Source organism: Cavia porcellus, unplaced genomic scaffold (assembly GCF_034190915.1).
Source record: "Cavia porcellus strain 051 isolate PalLab524CR breed Dunkin Hartley unplaced genomic scaffold, mCavPor4.1 scaffold_16, whole genome shotgun sequence".
Classification (NCBI taxonomy): Eukaryota; Metazoa; Chordata; class Mammalia; order Rodentia; family Caviidae; genus Cavia; species Cavia porcellus.
This window is the reverse complement of record NW_026947499.1, coordinates 9,774,281-9,799,150: the sequence shown is the minus strand read 5'-3', so window position 1 is coordinate 9,799,150 and position 24,870 is coordinate 9,774,281. Positions and strand designations below refer to the sequence as shown.

General features: G+C 37.9%; 1 protein-coding gene across 10 annotated transcripts in view; it reads left to right on the top strand.

The window, feature by feature from the left end:
* The window catches only part of Tmem116 (transmembrane protein 116), a 136,572-nt gene that overhangs the window by 28,604 nt on the left and 83,098 nt on the right, over nt 1-24,870 (top strand). For 9 of the 10 annotated variants that reach the window (XR_010039627.1, XR_010039628.1, XM_063225658.1 and 6 more), the window contains one exon: nt 22,963-23,067. The exons of the other annotated variant lie outside the window; for it this stretch is intronic. Coding sequence is in view for 7 of the 9 variants with exons in the window: in XM_063225658.1 (XP_063081728.1) it covers nt 22,963-23,067 (105 nt within the window). In the remaining 2 variants the exon portion in view is untranslated. The remainder of the gene's footprint in view (nt 1-22,962; nt 23,068-24,870) is intronic. 10 annotated transcript variants of the gene reach the window in all.

The window sequence follows — 24,870 nt, the reverse complement described above, 5'->3', positions numbered from 1 at the left end:
AGGGCTACAGAGTCGTGGAAATATCTGAGCATGTTAAATTCTCTGCTGCTCAGCTTACTGCACACACTCATGTGCCAGTCTTCAGGCTCTTAGCCTGCCAATTCTCACAGCAGTTCTAGGCCACTTAGTTGCCCACCAGCCCTTGAGGCACTATACATTTATACCAAAATACACAATAGTGGCCATATGCTTATTATAATAAATAACCTTGGGTATATAAGCTATTTTCACTGGCTAGCATCAACCTTGGTTATATCAGTTATTGACACTGAGGCTTACAAAGTATACCTGCTCTGAAATCTGGCAGCCAGAAATCACCCCGTACCCAGCCTGAGTCAAAGTACAGCCTATTAGGCTTCATTTTTCCTTACATGCTCCTGTTGGTTTAAGTGTTTTTTTCTTAGAATAGGTTGTTTCCAGCTCTCTCAGTTGTATTTATACTGAAATCTCCTTTGATGTGATGGCAAGGTCTTGGGAAGGGGAAGTATTCTATAATTTTATGATGAAATTGTAGTGTCTTTTTTTATTTTTTATTTTTTTTACTATAGTGTCTTTTTTTATTTTATTTAAAGAAAGACTAAACAAAACAGAAAATGGGTAGAAATAATACATACTTTCAAAGAAAAAAAATAAACAGTAAGAAATCACTAGTTGATAATTACAGATTGTCCTCTTACAAATAGTTAATCAAGATACTAAAGTGGAGCATATAAAGTAGGGATTCAAACAGTGAGACTGCAACCAGTTCTGTTCAACTATCCAACAAAAACTTAGAAATACGGTTATCAATCCTATACACTTAAACATACACGCAGTTATCCATATCTTCAATTATTGAGACTGAACAAACCCAAGCAGGCTAATATCACTCTGAACAAAGAATAATACTATTGCTGGGTTTCACGTTATGACATTACAGGATCAGCACTGGGTACTTTAGTGTCTCTTTTTCTTTAGTATCTGTTCATTTCATCATTTGTCATAAGATCAGTTCTCATAAACTGTTTATAGATTCTACACATGCATGAGTCTTAACATGTATTTATGTCTTTTCTATATTAGAGGGAGAAACAAAACAAAGCAAGAAAAAAACATTCCTATAAACACATAAAATGAAAAAGACATATAAGACCATTGTACAAGGAATTGTGCCATAGTTCCTGTGTTGTCTCATGTTATCTTCAATAGAATTGGCTATATCATCAGACATAGTACAATTGAATATATCAGTACATAACAGTATTAATAAAAACATAACTTTTTTATAGTGTAAAACTTCAAAAACTGGCAGTTATCAAACCAGAATGTGTATTGTAGAGTCCTGTCATCTTCAGTGTAGTTGCCTATACTCTCAGACTTGATACTACCAATCATATCAGTTTTGAATAAAATCTGTCGATACCAAACAGCAATCAAACAAATAAGATTTAACTAAGATCAGTCATGATAAAACAGTATAAGTCATACAGGGCTCAAAATTAAGACAATAGGAAATTAAAGATGATTACTGTGCTATATCCTGATGTTTTGGGGATAGCTGTCTGTGCCCTCAAATCTAATGCAAGTAGACAAACTGGGACAGAATAAAATCTATCTAAGCAGAGTGGTGCAAGTAATGTGGGTTTGAAATCCTGATACACTACTAACAATATCTTCTGCCATCTTTTTTAAGACTCTCTCCCCTTTCACTTCCCCAGGGTACACTGTGAATTTTTGGGTCTGACCAAGACCCTTGGTTTTAAACTGGGGGGGGGGGGGAGACAACCTGCTATTTACCTAAGTGGTTCCAAACCTTCTGTCTCCTGGACTTGATCTCTAATTGTATTCCTTTACCTATTAAAGCCTGTCTTTCCAACCTATCTACAAATACTAGTCTAGTTGCTCCTATTACTCTCTGATTCTCTGTCACATAGAGAATTGTTTTCTCATATTTGATTTTCAGTCCATGTATTCTTTTTCATGTTAATTATATTTCTGTACATAGCATCTTGGTGGACCCTGCCTCCTGATTTACTCCACATGTGGTTCTTTTTTTTTTAATTTAGTGTTTCAAAGCCATCTATATTAGATATTATAACCAATCTTCTGTGCCTCATTTCTGTTATGCTCTTTTTCTGCCATCAGTTGTCTGTTTATCTTCTTCATTATGTTTTCTGCTCCATGCATTGAGGCCTGTCTGCCACTGTTCCTGGAATCCTAGTACTTTTCTCTCTCTCTAGAATGTCCTGCAGTATTCTCTGTAGAGTTGGATTGATGGTCATGAATTTTCCAAGTTCCTCTTTGTTTTGGAAGCATCTTGTTTCTCCATTAATTTCTAGAGACAGTTTAGCAGGGTATATCAATCTGGGCTGGAGATTATTTTCTTTCAGGGCTTGGAATATTTCACTCCAGGTTCTTCTTGACTTGATGGTTTGTGTCGAGAAGTCTGCCGTTATTCTGATGGGCCTTCCTCCATAGGTTATCTGTTTCTTGACTCTAACAGCTTTAATATTCTGTTCTTATATTGAATTTCTGGGATCTTTATTATATGCCTGGGTGTAGCTCTGTTTTGGTTGTAGGTGGCTGAAGTTCTGTATGCCTCATATATCCGAATATCATTTCCTTTTCCTATGTTTGGGAAGTTTTCCTTAATTATTTTTGTGAATAGCCTTTGTAGTTCCTTTGTTTGTACTCCTGCTTCTTGGTTCACAGTCTTTATTCTCAAGTTATAGATCCTCTTGTCATCTTCTAGTCTTTGTATTGTTACTGCTTGTTTCCTTGTTACTTTTAAAAAGTTTTCCCTTTCATAATCCCACATTGCAAAATTGTCCTCCAGTTTAGATAATCTATCCTTAGTTTCTTTCAAACTGATTTGCCATCTTTCCATAGAGTTTTTAATTTCCTGGTAATCGCTTTGAATCTGCTTCATGTATTCTATATTTTCTTTATATTTTTCATCAAATGGCTCTCTCCTTTGTTTGAGTTCCTCTCTTCTTCTGTCCGTGTCTGCTTGAGGGGTACCTGTCCTTGGGTCAGTGTTCTCAGGGTTGGGACCTGGAGACTTTTTCTTGTTGCTTCTTCTTCCCATCTATTTTGTTTCTTCCAGGAGGCCCCAGTTTCTTTCTTTGTTGGTTACAATTCTTCTGAAGCACACTGGCTAGGTGACCCTTCCCCCTGCCCTGTGCTAGTGAATTGCAAACAGGGGCAGCATATGCTGGCCCCTCCCCTCCCCTCCAGATCAGTCAAGCTGCTGAGGCCTTCACTGTACTGTATTACTATGCTCCGCCTCCCCTCTGGGTCAGTCAAATTTCTAGGGCCTTCACTGCGTTAATGTGCACCACTGCTGTAGGGAATTAATTCAGATAACCTATTGGATCTCAGCCAGGTCGCATGACCCAGGCCTGGCTTACTCCACCAATCCTGTTCAGGAAGGGAACAACTGACTGAAGTCACTGCTGCCCCTTGCACTTGCCAGTCCTGCCTGGTCCCAGAATGTCATCCGCTGGAGCCCCGCTTTCTGTGGAATGGCTCTACTCCTGTCACTCACCACAGGTAGATGCAGGCTCCCCGCCAGCTCAGCTCTCCATTTGTCTGGCCGACCCCTGACCTCAGCGTGACTGCGCCTCCAGTGAGTCGAAGCAGTGGGACCTCAGATGGCTTGGCAAGTTGCCCACTGCAGCGGGAGCACTGAACCTTTAGCTGTTCCAATAATAGCACCAGGACTGTATGTTTGGTTGGTTCTTCTCACCTTAGTTTCTTCTTTGGATAAGAGAATTCATCTTCCTCTGTTCAGGGCTCCCCATGCTGCAATATGTTGAATTCTAAGTTAACTATGTCAGGGAGTCTCTGTAGCTAGCTGTTATCTATCCACAATCTTTGCTCAAATCCTTGTTTTGTTTTTTGTGGGCTTCAGTTTCTATGCTGTGATCTTTAGAAATATTTCTGTATTTTTTATTTCCTTGTATGATTAATGAAGGCCAGAAGGCTGGGCACTGGATGTATGCCTTTTCCCTAGGTTGGATGAGTCTGTGGTATAGTTTCCACTAAAAGGTAAACCACTGTTGTGAAATACATTGAGTGTATTTAAAAATGTATCCTTTCCTAATCTTGGAAACAGCCCAACTGCCCATCAATGGAATGGATAAAAAAGATGTATTTTTATACAGTGGAATATTGCTCAGCTATAAAAAAAGATAAACTTGAGCTTTTATCAGTAAATGGATACAACTTCAGGCCATACTCATAGGTGAAATAAAACAGACTTGCATGTATAAATGTTATATTGTCTCCCTAATGTAAAATATAAAATAGTAAGTAAAATCCAAAATGTTCAATAGATATTGTGAAAGTGAAAGGGAAAGTAATTGCTCAAAAGGAAAGAACACCTGGGGTAGGGGAAAGGAGAAGAGAAGAGGGGAAAAGATTATATATATTCATATATATTCACAATATAGGTAACTATACTACTAATCTCTGTTAGTTCATTGAAAAGAACAATTTGTGCTTTCATTGTTTCATTAGTCTTTTTTTTCTTGTCTATCTTATAATCTGAATGACTACTTTGAAAATAACAATATCTAATATACAACTAACTGATGTGTATTTTTGGCACTCAATCTGAAGCAATGCAGAGAAAATGAGAGCGATAAGAAAAAACTAAAGAAGGAGGCTTTTAACATGGGCATGGGAGAGCTTCACAGAGCAGGGGGTACCGAGGGCCTCAAATGCGAACAAAGAAGTGGGGCTACTTTCATCAATTTTGGTTGTGGCAAGAGTTCGGGAGGTGGGCAAAATGACATATTAACTGTTGATTTGAAGGAGCATCTGCCCGTGTAAAACAGCAGACGGAAAGGTTTACTGGGGGCTGGAGGTGGAGGCTTAGGTGGTGGAGGGGGCTCGGTGCACACATAAAAAGGGAGCGGGAGGTTTGTCTCTGAATTGAGGAGAATGTACAAGTTAGTCTTGGAGAGGCAAGTTGTTTCTCTGGGACCAGTACCGAGTTGGGAAGAGGAAGCTAAACCCCCCGCCAACAGAACCTATCATTAACCAGTGTTAATCTTTTATTATTTTGTTTTGAAAAAAATTTTTTAATGTATTCTTTCGTCTTTCTGCTCCCTGAAATACATTTTTTGATCTTCTCTTTGATAATGTAGAAGAGTTCCTAAAAGTAAAACTTACGAAAGAGTGAGGTCTGGCAAAGGTTGGATGCCATAAGTTTTTAATTATCCACATAGTACATACTCAGGCCCCATGACTTTGTAAAAATTAACACTTTAATGTTTTAACAATTATTAGCCACTTGGATTTTTTTTTCAATACAGGACTAGCTGTGTAATTCAGGCTGGCTTTGAACTTGGGACAGTCTTCTTGCTTCAGCCTCCTGAGTGTTAGAGTTACAAGTGTGTGCCACTATGCCTAGCTACCCAGCGTTTTGTTTAAGCAACCTGATCTCTGTTGTATTCTCTGGTTCTCTGAATTAACTTCTGTCTGGCCTCAAGTCTGCTGCATCTTTTCTTAAAAAGTGATGATAAAGACTATATGTCATTTATATATGTAAACTAAAGAATTCTTACAACTCAGTGATAAGGAGTAACCCAATTAAAATCTAGGTAAAGCTTTTTTTTTTCTTTTTTGAGATATGGTCTCACTTTGTAGTGAAGACCAGCCTTGAATTTACCTTGTAGCCTAGACTGACCTCAAACTTTATAGCAATCCTGCCTCAGCCTCCCAAGTGCTGGGATTACAGGCATGCATTACCATACTCAGTTTTTCTTTTTTCTTCAAAGTATATTTTCAAGGTGTAGAACTCTAGGTTTACAGAATTTTACTATTTTAAACATGTTACTTCACTGTCTTTTTGTTTGTATTGTTTCCATCTTGAAGTCTGTTCTCTTTGTCTTTTTCCTTATATATATGTTCTTTTTTCTCTGATGATTTGAAGATTTTCTCTCAAAGCATAATAATTTGATTATGATGTGCCTTTTTCTATATTTCTTTTCTTTTTTTTTTTAACCTCAACTTGTGAGAATGGATGTTTTCTATATTTCTTGTTCTCAGATTAATTAAGCTTTTGAATCCGTGGTTTTGCAGTCTTCAAAAATTTGGGAAATATTTGATCAGTATTTTTTTCTGTTTCTTTGCTGCCATTTGCACTTCTTTAGGTCTTCTGTTAGCCATCTATTAGGTTGCTGGAAATGTTCTCATGGTTTATTGATGCTCTCTTTGTTTTCTGAATCTTATTTCTTGTAATTTCTATTTAGGATATTTTTGTTGCATCTTCAAATTCACTAATACTTTTTTCTGCAATATGCAATCTGTTCTAACTTTCATTCATTAATTTCTTTATTTTTTGTTTTTTGAGACAGGGTCTCACTATTTAGTTCAGGCTGGTTTTGAACTCACTATGTGGTCCACACTGGCCTCAAACTCACAGCAGTCCTCTTGCCTCAGCCTCTTGAGTGCTAGGATTATCTGTGTGCCACCATGCCTGACCATGTAATACCATTTAGAGTCCTTTTTTTTTGTTGTTTTTTGTGTTCTGGTACAGTGGATCAAACTCACTGCCTCATGCTTGCCTGGCAGGCGCTTGTGCTGCTGAGCTATATCCCCAGCTAGAGTATTTTTTATCTCAGTCATTTTAATTTTTATCTTTAGCAGTTCCATTTAGATATTTTTTAAAAATCTATATCTAAACATATTAAAAATAATGAATATAGATATGGCAGGGTTTTTTTTCAGTTTTATCTTGTACTTTCTAATACAAGAAAACTTTCTCTGTTTAAGTTCTGGGTGTAACATTGTAAGCAGCAGAGAGCAGCAGGCTTGGATAAAGGCAACATGGCATGGAATTTATTGTGCCTGGGTAGAGGCAGAGAACCTAATAAGATCATCTGCCATGAACAAAGAGAATTGTGTCCCTTTTATAGGGATAGAGAGAAGCCAGGGGACATTGGGTGGGAAGATCCCATATGAACATCTGGTCTCTGAGTGGGCAGAGTCTTTGGAAGTATGTGTTGTAAATTCTTGGGTCTCCCCATATGTCTCCAGGACCTGCAGACTTCCTCGTACCATCCAATCTTCTTTCCTGTGTTTGGCGATGACAGCCTCAGGTGCTGAGCTGAATTTCCTGCAGAGAGTAGAGTAAGCAGGCTGGGGCAGAGAGAGTCCGGGCAGGTGGAGACTTATACTGCGTAGGCTGTGACTAGTTGATTGTTTGCCTTAGTATAGGTTCTTCTTTTTTTTTTTTTCTTTGTGGTACTACAGCTTCCAGCTGAGCCATGTCCTTACCCCCTTTTTATTCTATATTTTGAGACAAAGGCTCACTAAATCACTGAGTTGCTCAGGCTTGAGTTGAATTTGCAACCTTCATACCTCAGCTTTCCAGATTGCTGGGATTACAGGCGTGCATCACCATTCCTAGATAGGTTAACTTTTCCTTTTTTCCTTTCTTCCTTCCTTCCTTTGTTTTCTTTCTTTCCTTCTTTTTTATATGCCTGTCCATCTTTATTGGATTCTAGACATTATGAATTATCTTTAGGGGTGCTAACTCTTTTGTTTACTGTAATCATTTTTTAATTTTATTCTCAGATACAATTAAGTTACTTGAAAATAGTTTGAATTTTCCTGGTCGTTTTTTATAATTTGTTAGATGGTTGAGGAGCAATGTTCAGTTTTAATTATTTCTCCTTACTGAGCCAAGACCTTCCTGAGTACTTTACAAAGCTCTCTAGTCTTAGTGTTGTGAGCTCCAGATACTGTCCCTGTGGTTCTTTCAGATGGTTCTTTCTTCAGCTGTGGAAAGTTTCTTGCAGTTCATGCCTATTAATAGTTGATGAAGACTTGTGGACAACCCTGTACAAATCCCCAGGGTTCCCTGAGCGGCTTCTTTCTCTCTAGCATTGTGTCCTACAGATTCTAGCTGCTTTGATTTCCTGGGACTCACTTTTGCCTCAGACCCAGAATTTGCCAAGCCCTGTCTGTGGGCCTTCCTATATTGAGCTGTCTCTAGAAAGTGATGGTGAATCTTTTAGAGCTTTCATTGATGCAAAGAGCCCACTGCAGCATGCTTGCCGTAGGTTCGCCACCATTGCTTTAATGCTGAGGTGGGGCATCAGTTGTTTTCCTTGTCTCCGAGATCATTGTTTATTATTGTCTAATGTCAGGTGCCTTGAAAACAATGTTTTAAATGTTTTGTGTTTGTCAAGATAGTAAATGTAGTCTCTATCACTTGGTCTTAGAGAGGAGTGGAATTCTCAGATTGGTTTTTCTAAAGTGTGTGTATGTGTGTATTCAAATTATTAATTTATTTTTTAGTTAGATCCTTGCTAAATTGCTCAGGTTGACCTTGAACTTGCTGTCCTTCTGCCTCAGGCTCCAACATATCTGAGATTACAGGTGTACAGCTCTGCAGTGGCTAATGTGTATTATTTTTCCTATGTGACAATGATTAGGGCTTATATCATTGTGTTACTACTTTGGTATCTGTCACTTTTTTTTTCTTTTTGATACAGAGTCTCACTATGTGGTTCAGGCTGGCCTTCAATTCATTATGTTGCTCAGGCTGGCCTCATAGTCATGGCAATCCTCCTGCTTCAACCTCTCAAGTGCTGAAACTACAAACATGCACCACCACACATAAAAAATCATATCTGTTTGGGTATTAATAACTAAAGTTTAGGGACTGAGAATATACTGAAAGACTATATCCTTTGGATATTTGGGAAAACTCAGAAGTCTTGGCAGAATTTATTATTTAAACAATTCTCAGTAAATATCCAAATTCTTTTTTTAAATTTTGGTACCAGGGATCAAACTCATGACCTTGCACTTGCCAGGCAGGCGCTTATGCTGCTGAGTTAAATCCCCAGCCCTACAAATTATTCTTTAGAGTAGAAAAAAATATCAAAACTTTTCCAGACTAAAGTAGAAATTTTACTCTCTTTACCCCTTTTCCTGATAAATTCTGTCAGCATATAGGAGAAAAATGCTGTTTTACTTGGCTCTATCGTTTAAATTGAGGTCCACAATTCAAGTGAGATAGTGCCTCTGACCCTTTATTTAATTAGTAGAGAAAGAATTATACCTCAATTAGGAAGCCTAAATTCTCATCTTAGTTTTTCTTTAAGAATTTGTGTAAAAAAAAATTTTTTTTGTACTAGGGATCAGTCACAAATGCACACTTGCAAGGCAGGTGCTTATGCTGCTAAACTAAATCCCCAGCCCAAGAATTTATGTAATTTTGAGAAACTTTTTGATCTATCTTGTTTATTTTTCTATGTAAAATGAAAGCTATTATTGCTGATTTAATCTTCATACAAATTTTTAAAAATATTAAATAGACTATCTGTAAACATATTAAAATTAAATGTATTATATGAGAACACAGTGTTTTATGTTTGTGAGCAAGGAATCAAAGTTTGAGCAAAAGAATCAAAGTCCTTAAACCAAATTTTATCATCCTATGTATCCATAGCAGATGGATTCTAAGACCTTGCCTTTCAAGAGACCAGAATCAGTTGCCACTCAATTCTCTTGTGTAAAAAGGCAGAGTGTTTGAATTTAAGAAACACATATCTTTCTGTGTACCTAAATCGTTACATCACTTAAAAGAACTAATATAATGTAAATAGTTATTATGTTTTTTTAGGGAATAATGACTATAAAAAATAGGTCCATATACGTTTCAATCATAGCCAGTTTTTTTTTTTTCTGGATATTTTGAATCTTTGGTTAGTTGAATCTTTGGATGCAGGACTGGATATGGAGGGCTGACTATGTTATTTCAAGAATGTTTGTTTCAGCAGGGCATGATGGGGGTGTGATGGCTTATGCCTATAATCCTAGCACTCAGGAGGCTGAGGTAAGAGGATTGTTGTGAGTTCGAGACCAGCCTAGACTACCAAGTGAGTTCAAGGCCAGCCTGAACTGCATAGCAAGACCCTTTCTCAAAAAAAAAAAAAAAAAAAGAATGTTTGTTTCTTTCTTAGATCTGAAAGTGTATACATTTTATTGCTCACTTTGCAAGAGTTTTGATATTTTTTTCAGATAGTTTCCTATGGAGAAATCTGTTTGAAAAGACAGAGACTTCCAGGCATGACATTGCATGCCTGAATTCCTAGCACTATGGAGGCTGAGGCAGGAGAACTGCAAATCTGAGCCCAGTCCAGCCAGTTTAGCAACTTAGTGAGACTGTCTGAAAATATTACAAAGGCTAGAAATATAGCTTTAGTGTGAAGGCTTTGTGTCTAAGCCTCAGTACCAAAAAAAAAAAAAAAAAAAGTAAGCCCTTCTTTCTGGCCATATATGTTGACTGTGCTGGTCTGCCAAGACATTAGAGCCTTCTTTTCCCAAAATTAATTTGTAAATAGCCAAGATGTTTCTATATTTTGGCTAGATACAAGAAACCTACAGCTAGGAAGGAGACTACCTTTAGCTTACAAGCTAAACAAAGCCTATGAGAAGAGGGAAAAAAGACACTAACTGTTAAAGCTACCAAAAGAGAATAGTGGAAAGTACCCTGAACCAGAGGTTAAAATATCTAGGTCAGTATCAAACCACAATCCCATATTATGTCATCCAGTGCCTCTTTTAGTTCAGATACTAAATATCCATTGTCTTAGTTACTTTTCTTGTTGCTGAGACAAATATCCTACCTGACAACCAAAGTTAAAGGAGGAAAGGTTTATAGTAGGTCACAGTTTGTAGAGGTTTCAGTTCCATAGTTGGCTGGCTCCAAGGCAGGCTGGCATGGCAGAAGGGCATGCCACATGAGGCACAGAAGGCAGCAGAACAGTGAAATAGTAAAGAAGCAGCAAGTGACAAGTGCCAACAGCAGCCTTCTTTCTGTCCCTGTTTTAAGGCCAAGGCACATGGCCTTAGAGCAGGTAGTACTCACATCCAGGTTAGGCCTTCCCATTATCCATACCCAGAACTATGCCAAACCAATCAGTGGACTAATTCAGTAATCATACATCCTTGATCCTAGCATCACACACTCCAGATCCAGCCACCTCTGAAAAGCACTATGACCACATGATGCTTCAGGAGGACGTCTAGACACAAGTCATAACATCTGCCAATATCGGGGATCTGGCCAAGACTTCCAACTGCTTGTATGAGGGGAATGGTGAAGGATGAAGGAAAAAAAGGCAATTTAATAATTCCATAAAGGGGGATAGGAGGTCAGTGCCTCAGGATGGGCAAAGGCACTCTAGCCTCACTACTATTTATTGGATGTACACAGCAATCAGAGGGATTACTGAATGGGTTAGAGGATCAAAGTTATTTTAAGCTAATGAAGATCTTGCCCTGGAGTGTCTTTAATCTTAGTAGCCCTGGTCATTTTAGTCTTGGTTTTCATTTTGGTTTTAGTCTTGGTAGGTGGGAGAGGATGGTCCACTTAATGAGATAAGAAGAAATCTCAAGAGAGTAATGTCAACAATCTCAAGCCTCCATTTAGCCCTTAAAAGGGAATGTGTAAAGCTAGCCATTGTGTCTTTGTGGTCCCTAACCCATCAAAATGCTTCTCTCTTTCTAGGAGCAGTTTAAGTGTAATTTCCACAAATACTTAGGAAATTAGGAGTCATTTTCTTGTCCTGACAGGGTTAATCTTCTAATTATCCCAACTATGTCCTGTGTAACTTGGTAGCCTACCCAGACATCAGTTTTATAGCATAGAATTTCCTAGAACTCATTTTTAAGTTTCTCAAGATCAGGGCTAAATGTCTTCTTAAACAAATTAGAGAATTTTAAAATGTATTTTTACATTTGTTATTTTTATTAGTAAATACTTTTAGTACATATGATTATATTTATCGTGGGGAGTTGCTACATATACATAATACATCTTAATTTGTCTTACTTCCTCTTCCCCTCCTTCCCTTGTCCCTCCATCTCTTGATTTCCCTTCCCATTTATAAAAGATTTCCATTTCCTATTATATTTTTCTTTCATTTATTTATACTTTGGGTCCCTAAATGTACAAAGAAGAGAAACCATGAGGTATTTAAGCTTTCACTTTATATTATGGTTTCAAGGTGCATCATTTTCTTATAGATGACTCAAATGTTTCCCTTTTTATTGTGTTAAGTACTCCACTGTGTATATAATACCATATTTTTTCTTTCATTCATCTGTTGGTGAACATACAAGCTGAATCTAAGATTTATCTATTATGAGTTGTGCTATAAACATGGGTATGCATGTATCTATGCATGTATCACTGTAATATGTTATCTTAAACTCTTTCAAGAAGGTAACTAAAAGGAGAATACTAAGTTGAATGGAATTTCTATTTTTAATTTCTTGAATAATCTTCATACTGATTTTTATAGTGGTTGTACTAGTTTATATTCCTACTAGGAATATAAAAGGGCTCCCTTTTTTCTACAGTGCCACCAACATTTGTGGGATTTTTTTTTTTTTTTTTTTTTTTTTTTTTGTCTTTTCGAGACCCGGTTTTGCTATGCAGTTCAGGCTGGTCTCAGACTTACAACAATCCTCCTGCCTTAGCCTCCCGAGTGCTGGAATTACAGGCATGTGCCACCATTCCTGGCTCAATTTTTTTGGTTTTTTGAATTCTTGTTGATAGCCATTCTTTCTGGAGTAAGATAGAATAAAAGTGTTGTTCTTATTTTCATGTTTCTAATGGCCACAGATGCTGGATACCTTTTATGGATTTTTTTTTTTGGCCACTTGTACTTGTGAAAAATGTCTATTCATTTCAATTCCCCACTTTTTAATTGTATTTTTTACAGTTACCTCCAGGAGGAGGTCTAATTTTTTAGTTCTTTGTATATTCTAGATACTAGTCCTCTTGAGGAGTAGCTAGCAAAATTTTTTTCTCACTTTGTAGGTTTCAACTTTCACTGTATTGGTAATTTCTTTTGCTATGCAGAAGCTTTTTAATTTGATATAATCCCTTTTGTTGATTGTTGGTGTTATTTCTTGTGCAGTTTGGTGTTATATTCAAAAAGTCTCTGCCCATGCCCATATCTTCAAGACTTTTACCAGTTTTTCTTCTAGCAGATACAGTATTTCTGTTTTTATATATGTCTGTGTCCCATTTTGATAAGGATTTATGAAGGTATGTATGCATGTATGTATTTAGAGAGAGGGTTTTTCTGTGTAGTTCAGGCTGCCCTTGAACTTACTATGTAGCCCGGGTTGGCCTGGAAATCCTTCAGCCTCATTTTCCTAAGTGCTGGGATTACAGGCATTTACCACCACTCTCAACCTTTACATCCATTTGATCTGAGTTTACTATTTTGTAGCCTAGGCTGGCCTTGAACTTTCTGCCTCAGTCTCTCTTAGGCATATACCTCCACATTTTGCTTGTTTGTTTTATTGTTGATTTTTGAAACTGGGCTTCATCTTGTAATGCAGGCTGACCATAAACTCACTATGTAGCCCAACCTGGCTTCAACCTTCTGGCAGTCCTCCTGCCTCAGCTTCCCAACTGCTGGGATTATAGGCATTTACCACCACACCTAGTTTAGTTTTGGAATTAAGGTCATTTTGGTGATAATGGTTCTGCCTAGCCAGGAACAGAGATAGGTTCCGATTTTCTGATATTCTCTTTGATTTCTTTCTTCAGCATACTAGAGTTTTCATTATGGAAGTGTTTCCTAAATATTTCCTTTTTCTTAAAGCTATATGAATGGTATTTTCCTAATTATTTTCTTGGTAGATCATGTTTTGAATTGGTTAGTTCAGCTAATTTTTTGTTAGTGTCTTCTGTAAGCTCACATATTTTGTTTTTGAAGTCCATTATCTGTTACATCATTTTTGAGCTCTTGAAACATCTTATTGACCTATGTTTTTGTCCTTTTTTTGTAACTTCTTATAATTCATCTGTTTGGCTTTTGATTCCTTCTCCAGTCTTGCTTCATGGATTAGTTTTGGGGAGCTGGGAGTTTTCAGATGTAAGGGTTTATATTATTTATTTCATTTTTCTGTCTTTTCTTTATTTGTTTTGGTACTGGGGATCGAACTCATGACCTTGCGATTGCCAGGCAGGTGCTTATGCCACTGGGTAAATCCCCAGCCCTCTTTTTTTTATTTTAAAGAGAAAAAAAAAACAGAGAAATCAAGAAGCAAACAAAAAACATAATGATGACAACAACAACAACAAAACAATGGCAATGTAGGTTTCAAAACAAGATGATAGGAATTTAACAATGGTTGTTATATTGCACATTATTATTCTCGGAGTAATTGCTCAGGCTATCAGATACCTGTTTAGGATGTTTAAAATTTCAGGAAGCTCAAATGTTTTTTTGTGTTGTGGCTTTCCTCCTTTGCAGGAGTAGATGCGGGGTACAAATTAGAATTAGGCTTGTTTACCTCTTATATTATTATAACTTTATGTGCCTGCCATTACTGAGTTCCTGCCTGATTTAGATAATGAAAAAGAGTTTTGTACAGCCCAGAGCTGTCAGAGAGAACTGAGTACAGCTACAGGATTCTTATGCCACTTCACTGAACAGGAATATACACCAAAAAAGTCAATCATTTACTAAGAGCTAGTGTTCTGTTATGAAATTTACCTGAAAAGCAAAGTGAATTTGAGCATGAAGCCATCAGAAATAGTTTTATTTTTGACTAATAGGCTGAGACTTCAGGGTTTCCAAGTGCCATTTCTTTTGTCAACTAAACCAAACAGTAAAAAGATATTCCAGAGCATGTGTAACCCTTGACCCATAAGTCTGTCTTCACTACAGCATCTGGCTCTAAAAGATAGCCTTATCTACAATCTAAGATGCTGAGCTGTTTCTTTCTTTCTTTTTTTTTTTTTTTGGTGGGGATCCTGGGGATTAACTCACAACCTCACACTTGCCAAGAGGTCACTTATGCCACTGAGCTAGATCCCCAGGCCCACTGTTTCTAACTTTATTCTATGGTTAGTTTTACACAGAGATGATTGTTTTGATTGTGTGTAATTATCCCCAGGTTAATCTTCAGTCCAGGACAAATTCCATGCTTTCTCTAAACGGATCTGAAAGTGCGGCTGTGTTAAAATTTCTGTTTAGGGGCTGAGGATACAGTGCAGCAGCACAGTGCCTCTGGCAAGTGGAGATCATGAGTTTGATCCCTGGTAAAAAAAATTTCTGTTTAAACCAGGCATGTTGGGTCATGCCTGTAATCTCAACACTTGGGAGGCTGAGGCAGGAGGCTCGTTGTGAGTTGAAGGCCACTTTGGGCTACAAAATGAGTTTAAGGCCAGCCTCAACTACATAGTGTAACCTTTATCAAAAAGAGAAAAAAAATTTCTGTTTAACAGATACACTGGCTACCTTAACAAGGATAGACTGTGTCCCAGTCAGCCTCCTTTTTATTCTTGTGTATTCTGCTGTATGCTTTGACACAAATTGAAGTGTTAGCAGTCATTTTTTAATGAACAGATACAGTTTTATTTCCTGAAAGAATATGCTATTTACATACTTAATTTTTATATTGAATTTATTTCATACTCTAACTTACAGTTCATCGTCAGGGGCACACAAAACATTAATAAGCTGTTAAATACTGCTGTAAGTAAAATTACTGGACCATTTATTTATTCAAATCCATTTTATTTCAAAGAGAAAAAAATAAAATTTCGAAACACATCAATCAGGAGGCAACAATAGTACATACATTGTACATTGCCATCCCCAAATCAGTCACCCAGAGCACAAGAGCATATATATATATGCTGTTATATATATATATATATATATATATATATATATATATCTTTTAAGCTCAAGCAAACTTTTAACTTCAGAGATTTTAATATTCTTAATATCCTTTGTCTAGAACAGGACCCTGTTTTAAACCAGTATTTGAATAGCGTTCATAATGGAAAGTCATTTGTTTCCACAGAAAGTTTTTATTTTAGAACATAGCTACAAAATGACAAATGATTAAGTCAGTGATAAAAAATTTGCTTTAGATGTTTTCGAATTTTGGAGTATTTGCTAATCATTAATGCAACCACCTTGAAGAGAGGGCCCAAGTCTAGATTTGTTTCATATAGCCCAAAAGAAACTATACATTTTTGGCGCATTTGTATTTTGACTGACCCCCATCAGAGATCAGCTGTGGAACCTGAAGCAGCCGCCAGTGGCACTGGACAGCCAGGCCCTCAGTTCTTCGTCTTTCTCCCCTTCCTATACCCTCCACTCTACCCCGCTTACTCTGTTTTCCTTCCCATGCAGTGCTGCCAGCACGGAAGCCACATTAGCCCCTGGCCCTCAGTAGGGCAGGCTGGGCAGTACTCCCAGAATAAGTTCCCCGCACCAAGGCCAGCCGGCTCACCACAGCCCAGGCTGTTCCTCCTGATCATATACTTCAAGACACCAGTTGGGGTCGCAAATACCATGAAGTTTGAAGCTGAGAGTTATAGCATAGTTTGTAGTTAAAGCTTTAGCACTTATTAGTTGTATGATTGTAAAGCAAGTCAAGTTCTATGAATACTAGTTTTTTTCATATAAAATAAGAATAATGATAGGCTTCATAGTGGGGTGAAGATTAAATTAGCTAACAAATGAAAGTGCGTACTGTCAGTTAATGTAAACTGTTGTTTCTCTCTCTGGAGATAAAACAAGTTCCTTGTACCTTCTCAAAAATAAGATTCACTGTATGAATGTCCACTTTATATGCTTTAATTTTGTAATTTGGACAACTGTTTCTGGGAAGATAATATGTAACCTATTAACTGGTGATTTCTTACTGTATATTTTTTTTCTTGAAATACTGTATTATTTGTACCCTTTTACTGCTTTTTTTTTTAGTGTCCTTTCTTTTTTTCTCTTTAAATAAAAAAAAATAAGATTCACCTACAGACCTTTTGTGACCTTCACAATACTTACTTACTGGTCTATCACTGCATCATCCTGGTAATAGAAAGCATAACCTATTAAAAGTATTGGGCAGGGGCCTGGGGATTTAGCTCAGCAGCATAAGCACCTGCCTTGCAAGCAGGCAGTCGTGAGTTTGATCCCCGGTACCGGAAAAAAAAAAAAAAAAGTATTGGGCAGAACTGGATTTCCGGATTTTTGCTAATTAATGTATTCTCAGGAACTCACTGACCTTTTGTTTTTGGTGTTGGGAATTGAACTCAGGACCTTGTGCTTGCCAGGCAGGCACTTACACCATATGCCATATTCCCAGCCATCATTGAACTTTTGGACTTTGATTTTCTGATTCCAAGGTCTAAATTTTAGTGTTTAGAGGTTTATATAACATTCTTATTGTGGTATCTATGGTCTTTTAAAGGCTTAAATATAAAAGGGATTCAAACAAACTTGCAAATTGAGAGCAAAAAGTAGAAATTTTCCAGTTATTGACATATAATTGACAAATTGTGAGAGATTTTTGTTTTTTGTTTTGCAGTATTAAGGATTAAACCCAGGAGTACTCTACTACTGAGCTGTATATCCCCAGTCTTTTTCTAATTTTTACTTTGAAAGAGGGTCATAGTAAGTTTCATAGGCTGGGATCAAACTTTTGATCCTCTTGCCTCAGCCTCCTGAATAGCTGGACTTACAAGCATATACTGCCACACTTAGCATGAATATTTGTATACTTCAATGGAAATTTCTCAATCTCTCTCTCTCTCTCTCTCTCTCTCTCTCTCTCTCTCTCTCTTTGGTTTTTTGAGATGGGGTCTTGCTATGTAGTTCAGATTGGCCTTGAACTCACTGTATAATCCATCTGCCTCAACCTCCTACGTGCTGCAAATATGAGGCCAGCCTGAACTGCACAGTGAAACTTTGTCTCAGAAAGACCCAAAAAAAGTTATTTATTGTTTTGGTTCTCTTATAAAAATAAGATACAATATCAATGTGCATGTTCTTTTAACTTACAGTCTAAAAATATAAATATAAATATACAATGAGCAGAAGGGTCTTTGTCTTCCCAATCCTAGATACTTCCTTACATAGGGTGGCCAATAAATACATACATACATACATACCTACCACACTGGGATTTGGGAAGTGAAGGTAATGGATTTGATGAGTCCTGGGTCTCTCAAAAGAATACAAGGTACAGAAGTTAGCATGGTAAACATATAATTACTTCTCTTTGACTTCAAAAATGTTATCGTGTGGTTTTAGATTTAAAAACTTAAAAAGAGCCTGAGGGATATCGTTAACATCTTTGACCACTGCTTCAAGATAGGTCAGATTTAGAGTGCTTGTGTGTCTAGTGTAAGAGTTGAGGAATATTTCAAATATAATGTATATTATTTCCCTCTCCTGGGTTTAAATAAAATTACCTGTTGATTCTGAAGGTACTTTTTTTGGCATAGAATGGTTAGTTTGTGAGCAAGAGGAGATAGGAGACAAGAAAACTAGAACATAGTTCAAATTTTACAGCCGATATTAAAGAGCCCAACTAAGCTGGCACATGCTCATGGTCTCAGGAACTCACTAAGGCCATGAAGGAATTCGGAGTTTTTTTGTTGTTAGTCTTCTTCTTATTATATTTTGTTTTGTTTGTTTTTTGAGACAGAGTTTCACTATGTACCCCAGACTGCCTTTGAACAGAGGAGATCCTCCTGCCTCAGCCTAAGCCTCCCAAGTGCTTGCTGAAACTCAGAAGTTATTAGATAAATATTTATTGAATGTTTACAATATGTCAGTCATTATGCTAGACGCTGGAACATATGTCCATGAATAAGATACTATAGATGAATTTCCTTTCCTTGTGGACTTTACAGTTCTAGTAATAATTAACTTTGATTTGTATAATATCAGTTATATTTTAAAACTCTGTGCCAAGCTGCTGGGAAGTGAGGTGGGCTGTGTTTGGTGGTATTAAAAGAGCCCAAGGAATGAAAAATTTTTCTGAGGGAGACTATACTGAGATTTCTTATAGACTTTAAGCCCTTACTATAAATATGTTGAAAGAACTCAGGCAGCAATAAGTAAAGAAAGTTCTCATAATATTGACTCATCAAATAGAGCATAACAATGAAAGTATAGCAAGTAATTTTTAAAAGAACCAAGTGAAAATTATTTTTTTTGTCTTTTTCGTTTTTATCAGTACCAGGGATTGAACTCACAACCACATACTTGCAAGGCAGGCGCTTATGCTGCTAAGCTAAATCCCCAGCCCCGACAATTATTTTTTTAAAAATATAATAAGTGAAATGTAACTGAATAATAAATTTGAGATGGCAGAGAAATCAATACATTCCAAGATAGATCAGTTTAGGTAGGACGTGGTAGTATACACCTATGATTCCAACACTTCAGAGGCTGAGGCAGGAGGGCTGCCATGAGTTTGAGGTCAACCTGGGCTACATAGTGAGTTCAAGGCCAGCCTGGACTGCATAACAAGACCTTGTCTCGAAAAACACTTCAAAAATTCCTCTAGGGAGCAACTTCTTTTTTTTTTTTTTTTAAGACAGGGTCTCATTCTATGTAGCTGAGGCTGACTTTGAACTCATGGCAGTTCTCCTGCTTCAGCCTCCTGAGTGGTGATATCTTCTCCAGGCTTTTTTCAGCATATTCTGGTTTTTGTTGTAGAAATCTTTCACTTCCATGATTAGGGTTGTTTTGTTTTTGTTTTGTTCATACTGGGGATTGAACCCAAGCCCTTTTCACTGAGCTATATTCCTAGCTATGCTTTATTTTGAGACAGGGTCTCAGTGAGTCATTAAATTGCCCAGGCTGGCCTCAAATTTGTAGCCCTTTTTCCTTAGCCTCCCAGAGTGCTGGGATTACAGATGTGTACTACCACATTTACCAGTTTTGTATTGTTTCAATTTCTCTACTTGCCAAACTCATGCTTTTTATTTTTTTGGACACAGGAAATATATTTGTCAGAAAATTTTTTAATGTTTGTCCACTGTTTGTTTGTTGTTTTGAGATGGTCTCATTGTAGTTCAGGATGGCCTTGAATTTACTATGTAGCTGGCCTGGAACTCAAGGCAATCCTGCTGAGTTCAGTTGAGCCTCAGCCTTGCGAGGGCTGGGATTACAGGTAGGAACCACCACACTTTTTCAAAGCTGGTTTTTAAATGTCACGAGGGCAGTCTTTCATGTACAGGAATTTGGTGCCTTACTGAGGCAATATTCTTTGTGATTATGGCCTGCACATAGTATAAATCTTACTGTTCTGCTTAATGGGAATATGAACTATTCCTGACTGTGTGAATTTGGGGGGATTACTCTACCTGTTGTTTTATGGTAGTTCCTTCTCTGGTGCTTATGATTTTCTCTTCTTTGTATGCAGATTAACACTTAAAGATTTGGATGATCTCTGAAGAGTTCTAGAGCACTATGTTTCTGTTTATCTACCTTTTCTCTGATGTTTTGGTTTACTTTTTCTTTCTCTTTTTGAGACAAAGTCTCACTGTGCAGTTTAGGTTGGCCTTGGGCTCACTTTGTAGCCCAGGCTGGTCTCAGATTTGCAACAATCCTGCCTCAGCCTCCTGAGTGCTGGGATTACAGGAAAGTGCCACCATGCCTGGCTTGGTTTACAAGTTTAAGTTACCATCTTTCTCCTCGAGTCACCAAGACAGCAGTCTGTCAGTGCCACCTCACTGCATTCACGTAGTCCAACCAGGATTCTGGGGCACACAGACGTCTCTTTGTGTTTTTCTTCTTTCAGGTGTTGCTGTTCTGTACTGCTTATTGTTTACTATTGGAAAACCAGGCATTTTCGTGTATTTTGTCCAATTTTTAATTACTGAGAACTGGAGGGTAAATTCTATTCCTGTTATCTCATCAATGTTGGAAGCAGAAATTCATTCCCTTAAATTTGTCCTGTTGGTTCTTTGCTGTCATGTCAGTTCTTTAATGTTTTTAAGCATCTTTTTTTCTTTTGGGTACCAGGGATCAGACTCAAAAACTTACACTTCCTAGGCAGGTACTTTGTGCCACTGAGCTAAAATCCCCAGGCCCTGTTTTTAAGAATCTTTAAAAAATATTTTATGCATCATGTTTAGTTCAAAAATTTTAATGGAAAGTTTAGTTCAAATAGTCTAGACAAGTGGTAGCAAATCTATGACATGTATGTTATTATTTTTTAAGACAAAAGATGTTAACGTATGAGTAGTTTTCCCTAAATTAAAAGCTTAGTATTTAGGTTTAATTGTTATGTTGGAACTTTGCAATAAATAAGTGGATTTGGGGGCTGGAGATTTAGCTTAGTGGCATAAGCACCTGCCTGGCAAGCACAAGGTCCTGAGTCTGATCCCCAGTCCCCCCACCAAAAAAAGTGGATTTTGGATTGGAGTTTGTGCACACAAGTCTAAAATATTTGCTACCACTGGTCTAGGCTACCCCTATCCACCAACTCATGTAGTAATTTAATCCCCAAAGTTTTGTATATTAATGGTTTTAAGAGAATGTAAACTTGGGTGGATTAATTAATGGTCAGTTTAAGTGGGACCACCCAACTAAGCTGAATCAGCATGATTCTGGGTAGGAAGACCTACCTGTGGATTGTTGCCAGTGTCATAAAAGGAGAACAAGAGAGAAAGATTGCATGCTGTTGATTTTCTTGGAATACCTTGCTCCAGCTGGTTTTACTGATACGTACTTGACTGTTCTTCACATTAAAGGTCCTCAGTCACCAGGGATTGTTGCTGTTCTCTTCAGGGGAGCTCTGGTCTTCACCTTTGTCTTGAGTGTTTTCCAGGCCTCTACTGCAGATCCCTTAGCCTTGTAGCACAGATCTTTTACTCTGGTAGTACAAACTTTCTAGCTTCTAACACTGGCTGTTGGGCCTTCCCAGTGCAAATCCTTGATAAGACTTGCATGAGTCATTGCTATGGGCTCTAGGCCTCTGGCTTGACTCTCATAAAGACATTGCCATGGGATCCAGGCCTTGGCTGGATTCTTTGGGCCTGTACCACATGGACAGTTCTCTTGTGCTCCTTCGTATTGGACTTTTTAGGTAAATATTATAAAATAATCCTGTGACTTATATGTCTTGTATTAAATCTATTCCCTTGCAAACCATGACTATAACAGAAACTTATTCTGATTATGGTGTTTAGGAGTGAGACCTTTAGGACATTATCAGAAATAAATAAAATCATTAGGCCAGAAGCCCCCATGGTTGGAATACTCCATGGTACATTTAAAGCAGAGAGAGATATGTACAGAGAAACAGATATATACAGAGAAACAGAAACAGAGCTATGTATGTTCCCTGTTTCTTGTCACCCCAGGACTCTACAAGTAAAGTCATCACCAGATGAGGTCCCTAGACCTTACGATTATAAGTTCAAAGACATCCTGGAAAACTTGGTGAGACTGCCTCAAAATAAAATGAAAAGAGTTGGAGATATAGCTCAGTGGTAAAGCACTGGTCTAGTTTGTGGGTTCAGTACCCCCTACTGCCCACAAAAGATGGCCTACCCTGTTTGTTTGGTGTTTTTTGTACCACGGATCAAACTCAGGACCTTGCACTTGCCAGTAGCTGTTGTGCCAACTGAGCTGTATCCTGGGCCCTACCTTAGATATTTTTTAGAGTAATAAAAGTGGACTAATATAACTAACATTATTAGAAATGGAAATCCTTATTGCAGTTTTTTTTCTTTGAAACAGGCTTTCACTATACAATTCAGGCTGGCTTTAAACTCACTTTGTAGCCCAGGCTGGCCTCAAGCTTGCAGTAATCTTCCTGCCTCAGCCTCCTAAGTGCTGGAATTACTGACATGCATCACCACATCCAGGCGTTATTACCTTTTAAGTTAAAAGTACAATAAAGATTCTATGACATCTTCATACAAATGTAAGTTTGGTGAGAGGAGGTGGATAATGCTGCGCTTCTTCCAGTCAAAAGGATAAAATAAATTGTATATGTTTTGTGTAGGCTTCAGTAGAATTCCCGGAGTTGGCCTGGTTTGTGTGGTGTGTACAGCAGATGATATGTTACTAATAGACCAGCAAGAAGAATTCTCATATAGAAAATAATGTAATGCATTTAAGGAAGTCAGACTGAAACAGTTATGATGGGTTGTTTTTAATTTTCACCTAGATATTCTACATTTCCTCATTTTTCTACACCATCAGTTATATCTGGTATCTGTACACAGAACTGAGGATGAAACACATCCAGAGTGGACAGAGCACATCTCCACTGGTAAGTTTTACTCACAACTAATAGATAAGAATAGAATGTCAGCTGGGTATGGTGGTGCATGCCTGTAATCCCAGCACTTGGGAGGCTGAGGCAGGAGAATCAATGCTAGTATGGGCTACAGAGTGGGTTCTAGGCTAGGCAGAACTGCATAGTAAAACCTGTCTCAACACAAAACAAACAAAAACTTAAAAAAAAAAAAGAATGGTATATTGAAATAAACTCAGGTGCGCCTCCCCTTTAGCTCTTGTTGCTTTTGCTGTTTTCCACTGCAATGAATAGTTGCCCCAGTGCCATGCCATCCTACCTTGGAGCCAGCTGATTATAGACTGAAACCTCCACAAGCTGTGAGCTAAATAAACCTTTCCTTCCTTAAATAAAATAAATAAAATAAAATAAACCCATATACCTCTGACAGACAGTATAAGCTTGTAGCACAAACTAGGTGAACTTTTAGCGATTAATCAAAGAAAAACTATGTTCCCACAGATTTTCCATTCTCTTATCATTTTTTCCCCACTTCCCCATGTTTTACTATTGGAAATATTTGTAGGGCTAGCATTCCTGCCTGGTTTGATTCAGTAAGGGAGATCTTTGACTCTAAGCCAATCCATCATTGTTACTAGAAAAAGGAAAAAGGTCTCAGAGAAGAGTCAGGGAACTGTGCTTGGTCAGCTAAATGGGACGTGGGGCTACACATCCCATTTAGGTATTAGAAAAGCGCAGTATTTGTTCTACTCTGCTGTGTCTTTATTATGTATTGGTTTGCAGAAGAGCATGAGGAATCAACGTGTAGTAATCAGAGAACAAAATGGATCTAGGGAGCAGTTGTCTTTCCTTAATTTACAAATAGAATTTGAGGCATGTGGCCAGGAATTTAGTTCAGTGGCTTAAGTGCCTGCCTGGCAAGCACAAGGTCATGAGTTCAATCCCTGGTACTATACTATCAATTTTCATTGTTTTAAATGTGTTTATATATGTTAATCTTATATATCTCTTACTATGTATTCTAAATTTATTTCCAAAGTATTCATTCTGTTATGGTTTTTTGAAGGGGAATTTTCTTTAAGGATGTGATAGAATAAAACAATCTGGAAAGCCTACTGAAATCTAGGTTCTAGGCTAGATATCCTGAGTGCCTACAGCCTACATATTGAAAGGGTTTTGGCCCAGACAGGACACTGTAGCCAGGAAAACCACAACTGGAAGCAGGAAGTCCCTATCTCCCCTGCCCCTAGGAAGTTACCTGTGACGCCATCTTCCCGCCCCTGGAAATTTACATATGGCGCCAAACCTAGGACCAATGGGCTACCTGTGCATCCCTAATGCCCGCCTTAAGTTCCACCCCAAACTGAGGCTATTTACAGGCCCCCACGCCACGTGTCCGCCGGAGAGATCGTCGGACGCCAGAGGTGGGGGTGCTGGTCATCTCTCGCCGTGTTCTCAGAATAAAGGCTGCTTTTTATTTTATACTTCTCATCTTTTGGAAATATTTTTCATCTTTTGGAAATAATCCTAGCATTTGGTGCCTGTCTGAGCCAAAACACTTTCATATCCCGTCTTATGATTATTATTATGAAAAGGGGCAAAGATTTCTCTTTAACTACTTCCTGCTGGCAGAGGGCACTGTACTGGAGCCTAGGGGAGTCGACAGGATGAAGGTTGATGCCCAGGTAGACGCTGGTGCCAGGTGTTTTAGCCAGGACAACTTCACTGGTGAATGCACGTATGTTAGACTGGAAAAACAAAGAGACAAGATGTTACGAGGAGACATGGCACTGTCATATTTAAGGACCCAGGTGAGGT